At 36.8% G+C, this 12,492-nt stretch overlaps 1 protein-coding gene across 1 annotated transcript; it reads right to left on the reverse strand.

Moving 5' to 3' along the window:
- Positions 1-3,024: 3,024 nt before the first annotated feature.
- On the reverse strand, positions 3,025-4,282 carry LOC124394858 (odorant receptor 131-2-like). The gene is made up of 2 exons (XM_046863340.1): positions 4,203-4,282; positions 3,025-3,961 (listed from the first exon to the last, which is right to left on the reverse strand). The coding sequence occupies exons 1-2, from the start codon at positions 4,280-4,282 to the stop codon at positions 3,025-3,027; spliced, it is 1,017 nt and encodes a 338-aa protein (XP_046719296.1).
- Positions 4,283-12,492: the final 8,210 nt, after the last annotated feature.

A 12,492-nucleotide genomic window follows, 5' to 3' on the forward strand; every position in this document is an offset into this window, starting at 1 on the left:
TTTCTATGAGTTTGCTCAGGTGTTCAGCTCTAGCAGCTTTTAGCGCCTGTCTGTAGCTGAGCATACTGTCTTTATACGCAATTCTAAATACCTCCAATTTAGTTTTCCTCCATTTTCTCTCCAGATTATGGGCTGTTCTCTTGAGGGCATGCGTATGACTATTATACCAAGGTGCAGGTGCTTGTTCTCTAACCTTTTTTAACCGGATGGGAGCAATGGTGTCTAATGTGCTAGTGAGGATAAGGTCTATGTTGTTAGTCATTTCATCAAGATTATTATCAGTTATGGGTTTAATGTGAAATTGAGATAAATCAGGCAGGTTATTTATGAATCTGTCCTTAGTGGTTGGAACAATAGTCCTACCCAGTCGATAACGTGGTGCAACACGGCTAATCTGCTCTACCGGTAGTGTGTACAGTATGAGGTAATTGTCTGTGATGTCATTACTCTGAGGTAAAATATCTATATCAGTGACGTCTGCTCCGTGTGATATTATTAAGTCTAATGTGTGGTTAAAGCGATGAGTTGGTCTGGTGACGTTTTGTTTAACCCCAAAAGAGTTAAGAGAATGATAATCCTAGAGCATCGTTTACATCATCTACATGAATATTAAAATCTCCTTCAAGCAGCACTTTATCAAAATTGATCAAGAGATCTGAAAGAAAACAAGCAAACTCTTGCAGAAAATCAGCGTAGGGCCCTGGGGGTCTGTACACGGTGACCAGAGCGAGTTTTCTATGTCTGTCTGAAAGTACAACTTGAAGAACGAGCACTTCAAATGATTTAAAGCTGAATCCTAATATCTGACTGACATTAAGAGAGGCAGTATAAATGGTTCCTACACCCCCCCCACGACCAGTCTGACGGGGCTCATGCGTGTATATATTATTTCAAACACAAAAATGCCTAATAACTCTGCACAGTATACCTGCCCAGAAGGAAAAAAAACAGTTTTAAAAAGTAAATACAATAATTTAAAGAATGTTGTGGCAGCAGGGGTGTGGCCGAGCGTCGGTTTGTGAATGGGGGCCGAGGCAGGACGCAGGTAAGCGGGGATTTGCCTCACCTGCAACTAATAAAACCTGATGTCTGTGCTCTCGTTTCAGTGATCAGGAGGCGCATAAAAGCCGAGGGAGCAGAGGTGTGTGTGTGTGTGCGCGCCAGTAGTGCCGCGTGAGCACTGAGCGACCAGACACCAGTGTGACATAGATAAAAAATTAAATAAAGAACGGCGGTGACGCCTGTGAACCGACCTGTTGTGGCTATCCTTTTTCCTCCCTCCCACTCGCTCTCCCACAAATGTGACAGGTGATTTTTCAAAAATAGGCAGCCTTTCTGAATCACTTCTATAATTGCCTAAGCTCTACAGTTAGTGCCCTATTGTCATGTTGTGACACCATGTTGTATAGGTAAATTTTAAATTCATTATAAACAAAAGGTACACAACACCAACTGTATCAGGATGAAAAGATAAGTGTGGCTGTGTTTATTGAATTTAAAAAAGTATAATGTACAAACAGTATTTGAAGGGAAAAGTCTATGATTACAAAATATTAAGGTGAAATTGAGTCAAAACCTGAATTAGAAATCATAAACAAAGTCTGGACTTTGTAAGATAGTAAACAGAGCAGAATGAAAAATACCATAAAAAAAAATAACTACATTGATATTTAGAAAATGTGCTAAGTGTGTGGTGATAAATGAGTCCTGGTGTGTGCAGTCAGTGGAAGTTCATGATGGCCATGTTTTGTAGGCAGAGGTGCATCAATGGGCTCTTTGTTAAATGAAGAAACGAAATTAAAGCTTTCTTTATAACATGTAATAATGCAAATTAATATACAATTAAATGAAGGTCAGATTTTTATGGGTGCACTCTATATATGAGAATTAGATTTTATTACACATATTTGATTTGTTTTTATTACACATATTTGATTTGGAAAGAGCAAAATTAACGTTTTTGATTTTCGTACATTTCTATTAAAGCATGTAAAAATATCTTAAAGGCATTCCTCAATACATAACATACAAACATCAACAACATACAGGACACATATTGTTAAATGACTATGATATTCAATCAAATAAATTGTCACTGTGCAATAACATTTGACATTAAACATTCATACTATTATAAACATAAATATAAAAATGCCTTTATCAAAATGTCTAAGGAAAAAAAAAAAAAAAAAAATATATATATATATATATATATATATATATATATATATATATATATATATATATATATATATATACACACAGTACAGACCAAAAGTTTGGACACACCTTCTCATTCAAATAGTTTTCTTTATTTTCATGACTATGAAAATTGTAGAGTCACACTGAAGGCATCAAGGGCTATTTGACCAAGAAGGAGAGTGATGGGGTGCTGCGCCAGATGACCTGGCCTCCACAGTCACCGGACCTGAACCCAATCGAGATGGTTTAGGGTGAGCTGGACCGCAGAGTGAAGGCAAAAGGGCCAACAAGTGCCAAGCATCTCTCGGGGAACTCCTTCAAGACTGTTGGAAGACCATTTCAGGTGACTACCTCTTGAAGCTCATCAAGAGAATGCCAAGAGTGTGCAAAGCAGTAATCAAAGCAAAAGGTGGCTACTTTGAAGAACCTAGAATATGACATTTTCAGTTGTTTCACACTTTTTGTTATGTATATAATTCCATATATAATTCCACATGTGTTAATTCATAGTTTTGATGCCTTCAGTGTGAATCTACAATTTTTATAGTCATGAAAATAAAGAAAACTCTTTGAATGAGAAGGTGTGTCCAAACTTTTGGTCTGTACTGTATATATATATATATATATATATATATATATATATATATATATATATATATATATATATATATATATATATATTTTAGTGTTTGCATGGAAAGTTAGTCAGAAAATTATTGTACAAGTAAGGATTTGAGACCTGTAATTATTAAGTCATATCGTTACAGCACACCATATAAAAATTACACAATACTTGCTTACTTATTTATGTCTAATACATTTTTAATGATTTAAAATCGGTCTAATTTGCAATTGTTTGATTTCAAGCAAGGTTGAGAAAAGGCCGTTGGTACCACACATAGCATAATGTCTTAAAACATGAAAGAAATTTTCATCTCTGAGACCATAAATTAATGGACTGAGACAACGAGGGGCAATCATAAAAACAATGAACACAGAATATTTCACATTCCGAAAAATATTTTCTTCAACCTTCCAATATGCCATTTCTATATATGGGTTTAAAAATTGGATCATGCACAGAAGCAACTGAAATGCATGAAGCAGCACGGTTTTTAAACTCTTACTGGTTGACTTCCTTTTCTCATTGGAAGCAGCTCTGGCTGCAATCATTATCTTGATGTAGGTGAAGACAATAATAATGATCAACAATAGGAAAAGAATAATAAAAATGATAGCACGTCCATGTGCCTGCCATGCTTCCCCCAACATTAGCTCTGCATAACACACCACATTGGAGAACCTAGAAGCAGGTGGGGCTACTGCCCAGTATCCTATTAAGCTGAACAGTGGAATTATAGAGCTGATACTCCATATAATTAAAATCCCATATAATCTGGTCCTGCTTGTGGAGATGTCAGCATGTCTCAAAGGCATGCATATAGCCACATAGCGTTCCAGACACATAGCCACCAGAGTCAGAGGTGTGCAACAGGTAAGCAAGGTCAAAATTGTACAAATGATACTACAAGGAATTATGTGAATGACATACTGGAAGTAATTTCCAATCGAAAGCAAATCAGTTAACAGCATAAGAGCAGAGTCCACAAATAGGGTTTGTGCAAATAAAATGTATCGAGTTTCTTCTCTAAAAGCCCTCTTTTTCAAAAATGTGAATATCATCAAGCTGTTCACATAAAGGAAAACCCCAACCAAGACCTGCAACAACCAGAGCTTGTCATTTAAAGACTTTGGTAAACTAAGTAACAAATTGCTTGAGTTTCTGTTCTCTCCTGCATTTTGCATTTTTCTGTAAAATAAAGAACTATGAGTAAATGATGCACCTTACAATGCCAAAAATACTATTCTGCGAGGGAACACAACACTAACCGAAGATCATAAATTGTTCCTATGTGTCAAAAGCAACATGTTAACGCTATCATTTTGCATGTATTTATACTGTTCTAGTGGTGAGGGGAAAAATGATGAACAGTAGTTACTAAGTAGTGCTAAGAGAACTATCAACATTGGTGCTGTTAGTATTAATATTTAATGAGAGTGTCCCTTTGATGATGAACATTTTATTCTTTAAAATGTTCTTATTTTAAATAAATTTATATCTTATTAAAATATATAAGTTCCATTACATTTAAAATCTTCCAATATGTAATGGTAATTATTATATCTTATATTTTCAGATAGTAGAACTTTGTTAAATAAATCATAACTATCAAGCCATAGGAGACTAAACAATCTAATATTTTTTTAGGAACTATTCTGTTACAATGCAAACAGTCCACTTAGGATATGGTTAACATAATACTAAGCTGTTGCCAAAAGGCCGTCAATTAATAAAAATAAACAGGTATGCCATAATGCCTAGGAACTAAACTAAATAGTTCCATAGCTGTGGGATGTTTAACTAAACGTAGGTTTGGTATTGGTGGGAAGTCTTGCAACCCAGTGTTCAAGTATCTAGGGGTGCAGAACTGTTTATAGATATGACAATATTTTTAATAATTAGTTTTGTCTTGAGCAATGGAAGGCCATACTGACCACATCGTCCATAAATGTCTTGGATCAAACTAAATTCATCAGAGTAAAAGAGAGGTTAAGAAATCTTGCTGCTTGCAAATTCTGTGAATTTATTGGCAAATTGGACCATCACTTGCACCATATACTGTACAGGTATGTTCTCTTTAAATGTAAAAAAAAATTGGTTTTAATTAAAGCATGCTGTGTCACTATAGCTACTTTAAATAAAAAAATTATATATATACACTGATCAGGCGAATCAATTATGACCAGTGAAGTGAATAATACTCTCTTCATCATGGCATCTGTTAGTGGGTGGGATATATTAGGTAGCAGGTAAACAATTTGTCTACAAAGTTTATGTGTTAGGAAACAAAAAAAATGGGCAAGTGTAAGGATTTGAGTGAGTTTGACAAGGGCCAAATTATGATGGCTAGACGACTGGATCAAAGCATCTCCAAAACTGCAACTCTTGTGGGGTTTTTTTGGTCTGCAGTGGTCAGTAAATGTCACAAGTGGTCGATGCCAGGAACAGTGGTGAATCAGCAACAGGGTTATGGGCAGCCATGGCCATTGATTCGGGGACCGCAGACTGGCTTGTGTGGTCCGATCCAACAGACAAGCTCCTGTAGCTAATGTTAATACTGTTAATGCTTAAAGGGATCAGGAATGTTCTGGCAGCAAAAGGGGGACAATAAGGGAGGTGGCCTGATCAGTTTATTTATATACATAGATAATATACTGTCTATATATAATAATCTTCAATACTATTTAATGTAGTAGTGTGCGGTTTAAGTCCTATACCATGGGTTTAAAATAAACATTTGCAGAAAAATAAAAATTAAATTAAGATAAATGTATTTATTTACATTAGCATTTAAGTTTGGATTTTAAATGGGGGAAAAGTAGCGAAAAAAAGTAGGGCATTGGGTGTAATGGAAAAATGTACAGTTGTACAATTTTTATTGTTACATGACTGTAACTTTTTCTTATGAATCAATCAATCAAATCTATCCTCATTTAACTATTAATACATTTAAATTTTAGCAGATAATTTATTTATCTATCTAACAACTTTGCCTGCTCAGAGCAGCTGTATTATTAATACTCTTATGCCTCATATTGTAAAACTGTTTTTCAAACAAGTTGAGTTGCCATCAATTAGGAGACAAATGCATGGTTCATTTTAATAATTAATGATCATGTAAATATTTTTCTGGAACATAATTAGTCACAGTGGTTTACTCTAATTGGCATGTCTGGAGATAGGCTTTCAAAAACAATGCTTCATTCATTAGCTTTCCCAGTCCCAATTTGCTGTCAGTACACATTAAATGTCTAGAGAAATAACACTTTTCATGTTTACCTGAACCAGTGTTGCTTTCCAAAAGTTGAATGCTTGAATGGTACCAATAGAATTATGCTGTCTGAAAATTTTTTTATGGCAATTAAACATATAAACAAATTTTAAATAAATGTGTCCACTATTTATATCCTAATTGATGTTAACATTTTAAGAAAACAAATTGCTTAATATGAGACCAAGGGTATTAACTACCACTGTTTACAAGGGACAGGGTGCATGGGGGATGAAGAATTTGAGCGGTTTGGGATTAGTGAAATATCTGTCTTTAAGAATTAATTGAGGTGTTATTTCTTCCAGACATAAAATGTTGAGGGTCTACAAGAATATTGGTATGTCATAGTAAAAAAGTTTTTGAAACTTGGAAAGATTGTCTCCAAACATGTTTTCTTATTAGAGATATCTGCCCCATGTGAGTAAACCACTGTGGCAGTAATCGAGCTTGTTTAAAAAACAAACTGTTTTGATATGTATCTGTTTAGTTTTTGATTGTATAAGTGGATAACATACAAATATACTTTACCAATGCAAATATTAGTATTTTAATGATCTTTAGATTGACCAGCAGTATAAGAAAGTGCACATTTTTTTGCCTTGACATTGTCAAAACAATTACAAGTGTAATACATGGAAGTACAGTATTTTTTGTTGATTGTTTAAACATTTTCTATTTAATAATAAAGAACTTAATAAAACACTGGCAAAATCATGTTAGGCTTAAAACCTAAAAAATACAAATAATTTATGTAGTATGTTAACATTTAAGTTCAATTTTAGTATCATTAGCTTTTTTTATGTGCTTGGTGAGCCCGGCTTATGGTTATGGTTTTTGGCTGTATTATTGTGGTAATGGCCTGCTTTTTGAGTTGTGAATTTGTACTTCATGCTGAAAACATAGAACTTAAAAAAGTGTAGTGTGTGAGTTGTGGAAGATGAACTCTGTGGTGGCCATGTTTGGGGGCCACTGTGCTGGAAAATGAGTGAGTTAGAGAGCCCCTACCCCCTATTTCCCCAAGAGCTCTAAGAAACCTTCTTCTCTGGGTCATGATTTTAGGCATTCAGGATAATTGGCATAACATTTATGTTGGGGTCAAAAATATCGTGAGCATGAACTATTTAAATTCAACATACCTGGATAGCTGGTGGCACATCCAGTCTGAGAAAGCTGGGCACAACTGTTTTTAATTGGAATACATGTAATAAGGAAGCAGTGCTACAGTGGCATACTAATTCCAACTTACATATATTTCATTACTGATTTGTGTGAGAATTTTAAAAGGGTCTGCATACCTGAATTTATGGCATGAATGCAAATCTCTGAGGTCTCAGATAGCAAGCCATAGCCAATTGCCAGGTTTTGTGTAGTACCACTGGTCAGCATGGGCTTTAAAGATGATTTCTCCTCAACTGCTCACTGTGTCTGAACCATTAATCAGTTGCAAGAGTCAGAAAGACTGCTGGTACAAAGAGTTTATCCACAAGGCAAGACGAGAATTTGTGCTTGCAGTTGTCATAAATTCCAGTCCAATTCCCACTCATTAATTTTCAGGCAACATGAGGGAGGCAAAATGAGCTTCACAGCACTGTCCTTGAGGACTGTAGAGTGAATTTGGATGTGTGTTAATGATCTCTGGACAGCTCTCAGTTGATGTAAATGCTGCTGGTAATCATTACTGTAATGATCATGTCATTAAAATAAGCATCAGCATATGCAATGTGTAAACAGAGAATTCCATCCATGGGATGCTCGGACATTGCTGGGGCTCTAATTCACCCAAATGCAAAGGTGAAAAAATGGAGTCAATGTTTGCAATGTCGGGATTCCAATGAATTCAAATGGTCAAGGGTGTGTTGGAGTGTTTCATGTGTCTGCTCCAGTGAGAAATCCCCAAGAGGAATAGAGGGAGCATCTCTCTTCCTTCATATCATACTGATGCAGAGCTGACGTCAATGGCTAGAATTAGTGGATGGGTGAAGCAGGCACTAACTGCCACTTTAGCACTATGACTTTTTTCCACTATGCCTTTTTTTTTTAGCTGGCTAGTGGATTCACTAACTGGCATTTTCAACATCATTCACACCACCAGTGAATATCATTGCAAATGCTTGTCAAATAAAAACAAGCTAATAAATGGTGTTTTATCCTGGTAAAGATGGTCAACCTTTTGATTATGATAAGCCAAGTGCAACAAAGTTTCCCTATGCCTTTTTGGCACCAACAACTGAGTAATCTTTTCCTTAGTACGTGTCCTGCATCACTTGATATACCTGTGCTTAAATTAATAAAAAATTGGGGTGGAAGTGCGCATTAGGCATTTGGCTGAATTGGATGACTATTAATTACTGTTTTAGATGTGCACATACAGGTGCCAACTTTATGTGGGATGCTAAGTAGAAGTGGGATGCTAAACAGATTATGGATGTTTGGAACAGAAGATGACAATGGTTAAAGAAACCACCTTGCTTATTATGATGTTTTATTATAACTATTGAGTGACCATAGTGGATAGATAGGATGGCAAACAAAAGTGGGTCACTAAAGTCTGCTGCCCTGCTGTGGTGAAAGAATATAATAAGAATACAGGTGGTGCGAAACTGCATGACTTGCGGATTGAACTGTACACAAAAAGCTAAGTGCCAGGAATGTGTTGTCCACCTCGAATTCACACCCATCAATAACTGTTTTTGATGTTCCACACAGATTATGAACAGAGTATGCTTCATTGACAAGGGAAGCATTGAAACAAAATTATGGGTTACTTAACATAATCCCAGGTTCTTTGATAACAGAGTGAGGTGTTTCACAATGGGAATCGCTTTGGACGTGACCAGGTTCTGCCCCACTTTACCCCTCAGGTTGACCCCTTACAACGTCATTGTAGCGAGATTTCTTCCCGTCCCTGTGCAAGGAGGGACATGTTGGTGAAACACCTTACTCTGTTATCAAAGAACATGGGATTACGTTAAGTAACCCACCTTTCCTTTTCTAACTTTGCTCGGTGTTGCACAATGGGAGACCACTCCTGGAAAGTACACTCCCGGAAACTACAAAAACACAGACTAGTAAAATTTGTGAGCAAAGCGGCTGCCGAAAAACAGACACAGACGGGTGAGCGAGGTCTAAGTGATGTTTATTTTGGAGTAAAACCCAAGACTGGTGAGACTACACAGAGTAGGAGTACAGAAAATGCTCCAGAGCCAAGTGTACAGAGTAGAAGTACAAATAGTGATAGTCTAAGTGAAGCAACCAGATCTAGTGACCGCAATCATTCACAAAATGTGACAAATGGTGAACCCGAGAGTAGGAGATATCCAACCAGAGAGAGAAAAACACTGAGTTACTTGGATGACTTCGTAACTGAAGACAGTGATAATGATGAGGTGAATATCACAATAGATTATTGCTGCAGAGTGGTGTGTGGCATTCCAAAGACTTTTGAGGGAGCAATGAGGTCAACTAACTCAAAAGAATGGATAAAAGCCATGGATGAAGAAATCCAGTCTCTAAACGAGAACAAAACGTTTACCCCGACAACACTGCCAATAGGCAAGAAAACAGTCGGGGGTAGATGGGTCTACTCTATAAAGACTGATGTAGATGGAAAAGACAAATACAAAGCCAGGTTAGTGGCCTAAGGTTACAACCAGAGAATGGGAATAGACTATGTGAAATTAGCTAGACCTTTAGGGGCTCCAGCAGCACAGGTTATGTGTATACCGGGAGCCAGAGCACCGGACATAGCAGGTCAGCTTAGATTCTTAGGAAAGCACAGGTTCTCTAAGATAGTTTTTCACACAGGAGCTAATGATATACGCCTTCGACAGTCAGAGGTTACTAAGAGTAATATTATAGAGATGTGTAAATTAGTGAAGGCAATGTCCGATGCAGTAACATGCTCTGGCCCCATCCCAATGCGACGTGGCGATGTAGCCTACAGCAGGTTATGGTCGCTGAATTGCTGGATGTCCGAGTGGTGCTCCAAAAACAATGTGGGCTTCATTAATAATTGGAGTATTTTTGAGGGCAAGACTCCCCTGTTAGGGCGGGACGGTATCCATCCCACTCAGGAAGGTGCTGCTCTCATTTCTTGTAGTATAGGTAATAGTCTCAGAACAGCACTAGTTAACAAGTGACTGTCTAGAGCCAAGGCCAGGGAGCAGACAGACAGGCTAAACCGACCGTCTGCTAGCTGCACAGAGTCGTCACTCAGGATCCACCATATTGAGACTGTGTCTGTCCCCCAAGCGAAACCAAAATATAGGAATTATCAGAAAGTCTGTTTTAGTAACCTGATTAACATTAAATTAAATAGGACTGAACGCACAGCCAGCACCTCTGATCTAAAAATAGGATTGTTGAATATTAGATCTCTCACGTCAAAAGCGTTACTATAAACGAAATTATTACCGACCAGGAGTTTAATATAATGTGTTTGACCTAAACTTGGATTAAACCGAATGAATACGTAGCATTAAATGAAGCGAGTCCTCCTGGGTATAGTTACATACACCAACCCCGTCTGAATGGCAGAGGAGGTGGAGTCGCAGCTATTTATAATAATAATCTAAACTTCACACAAAAGACTAAACACAAATGTAAAACATTTGAAGTTCTTTACACCAGCATAAAATATTCAGTGTCCGAAAGCAGGTCCAGTCAGTCACTTCCACTAATTATTATTTATAGACCCCCAGGGCCCTACTCTAATTTTCTCATAGAATTTGCAGATTTCATCACAAATTTAGCTACTTCTTTAGACAAAGCATTAATTATTGGTGACTTTAATATTCATTTTGATAATCAGGAAGACTCCTTAAGAGCAGCAGTTGTGTCCATTCTAGAGTCAGTTGGAATTTATCAGAATGTTATAGGACCCACTCATAGTGGTGGACACACTCTAGATTTGTTGTTAACATTTGGATTAAAAATAAAAAACTTAGTAATAATTCCACAGTCTGAAGCTATTTCAGACCATTATCTCATCTCTTTTAAAATCTGCCTCAGCCATTGCATTACTACCTCACCACGTTACCGTGTTAAGCGTACTTTCACGTTAGCTACAGCAGCGCGTTTTATCAATAATCTCCCAGAAATTACGATTATTAGATAAATCTCCGTCTGAGACCGCAGAGCTCGACTGGGCCACTGAACACCTAGAATCAACTTTACGTTACACTCTAGATGATGTAGCTCCCCTTAAGACCAAAATGATCAGGGAGAAAAAATTAGCACAGTGGTATAATGATCATACACACACCTTAAAACAGACCACTCAAAAATTAGAACCTAAATGGCGTCAAACAAAATTAACAGTATTTCAAATAGCATGGAAGGAGAGCCTCCTAAATGATAGAAAATCTCTTAGTGCTACTAGATCAGCATATTTCTTCACCCTCATAGAAAATAACAAGCATAATCCTAGATTTTTATTCAGCATGGTAGCAAATTAACAGGGAATAAAAGCACTGCGCTAACATGCACACCATCATTAGGTAGTAATGATTTCATGAACTTTTTTAATAATAAAATTTAAAACATCAGGCAAGAAATCCAGACGGTTAATATTAATCCAAATTATTTTACAAGTAACACTGTAGACAGCAGCATAATTATAGCAGACAATCAACTACAAAGCTTCACTCCTATTCATGAGAATGACTTAATTTCATTAATTTCCTCATCAAAATCATCAACCTGCATTCTCGATCCCTTGCCTACAAGTTTCTTTAAACAGATAACTCCAGAAGTAATTGAACCTGTTTTAAAAATAATAAACTCTTCCATTAGCATTGGTTATTTACCAAAATCCTTCAAACTGGCAGTTATCCACCCCCTTATTAAAAAACCTAACCTTGACCCATGTCAGCTGTCCAACTACAGACCAATATTAATTCTCCCCTTTATATCCAAAATTTAAAAAAAGGTTGTAGCACAGCAGTTATGCTAACACCTACTTATGAATAACATTTTTGAAATGTATCAGTCAGGATTTCGGCCTCATCATAGCACAGAGACGGTGCTAGTTAAGGTGGTAAATGACCTGTTATTGGCCTCTGATCAGGGTTTTGTCTCCTTACTTGTTTTGCTCGACCTTAGTGCAGCTTTTGACACCATTGATCACACTATACTACTTGCTAGACATGAGAACGTTGTTGGAATAAAGGGAACAGTTTTCTCTTGGCTAAGGTCTTATTTGACTGATCGCTATCAGTTTGTTGATACACTCTATAAGGTAAAGTTTGGTGTTCCTCAAGGATCTGTCTTAGGCCTTCTCTTTATCTGTCTTCTTTCTCTTTATATATGCTGCCTCTTGGTGAAATTATTCATAAACATGGGATTCACTTCCATTGCTATGCTGATGACATACAGCTGTATATTTCAGCAAAGAGAT

The sequence above is a fragment of the Silurus meridionalis genome, chromosome 12, assembly GCF_014805685.1.
Source record: "Silurus meridionalis isolate SWU-2019-XX chromosome 12, ASM1480568v1, whole genome shotgun sequence".
NCBI lineage: Eukaryota > Metazoa > Chordata > Actinopteri > Siluriformes > Siluridae > Silurus > Silurus meridionalis.

Coding starts and splice junctions, on each gene's coding strand:
- LOC124394858 (XM_046863340.1), bottom strand. CDS start 4,282: ATGTTCATCATCAAAGGGACACTCTCATTAAATATTAATACTAACAGC. Junction 3,962..4,202: donor AGTTCTCTTAGCACTACTTA/GTAACTACTGTT, acceptor TTTGTTACTTAG/TTTACCAAAGTCTTTAAATG.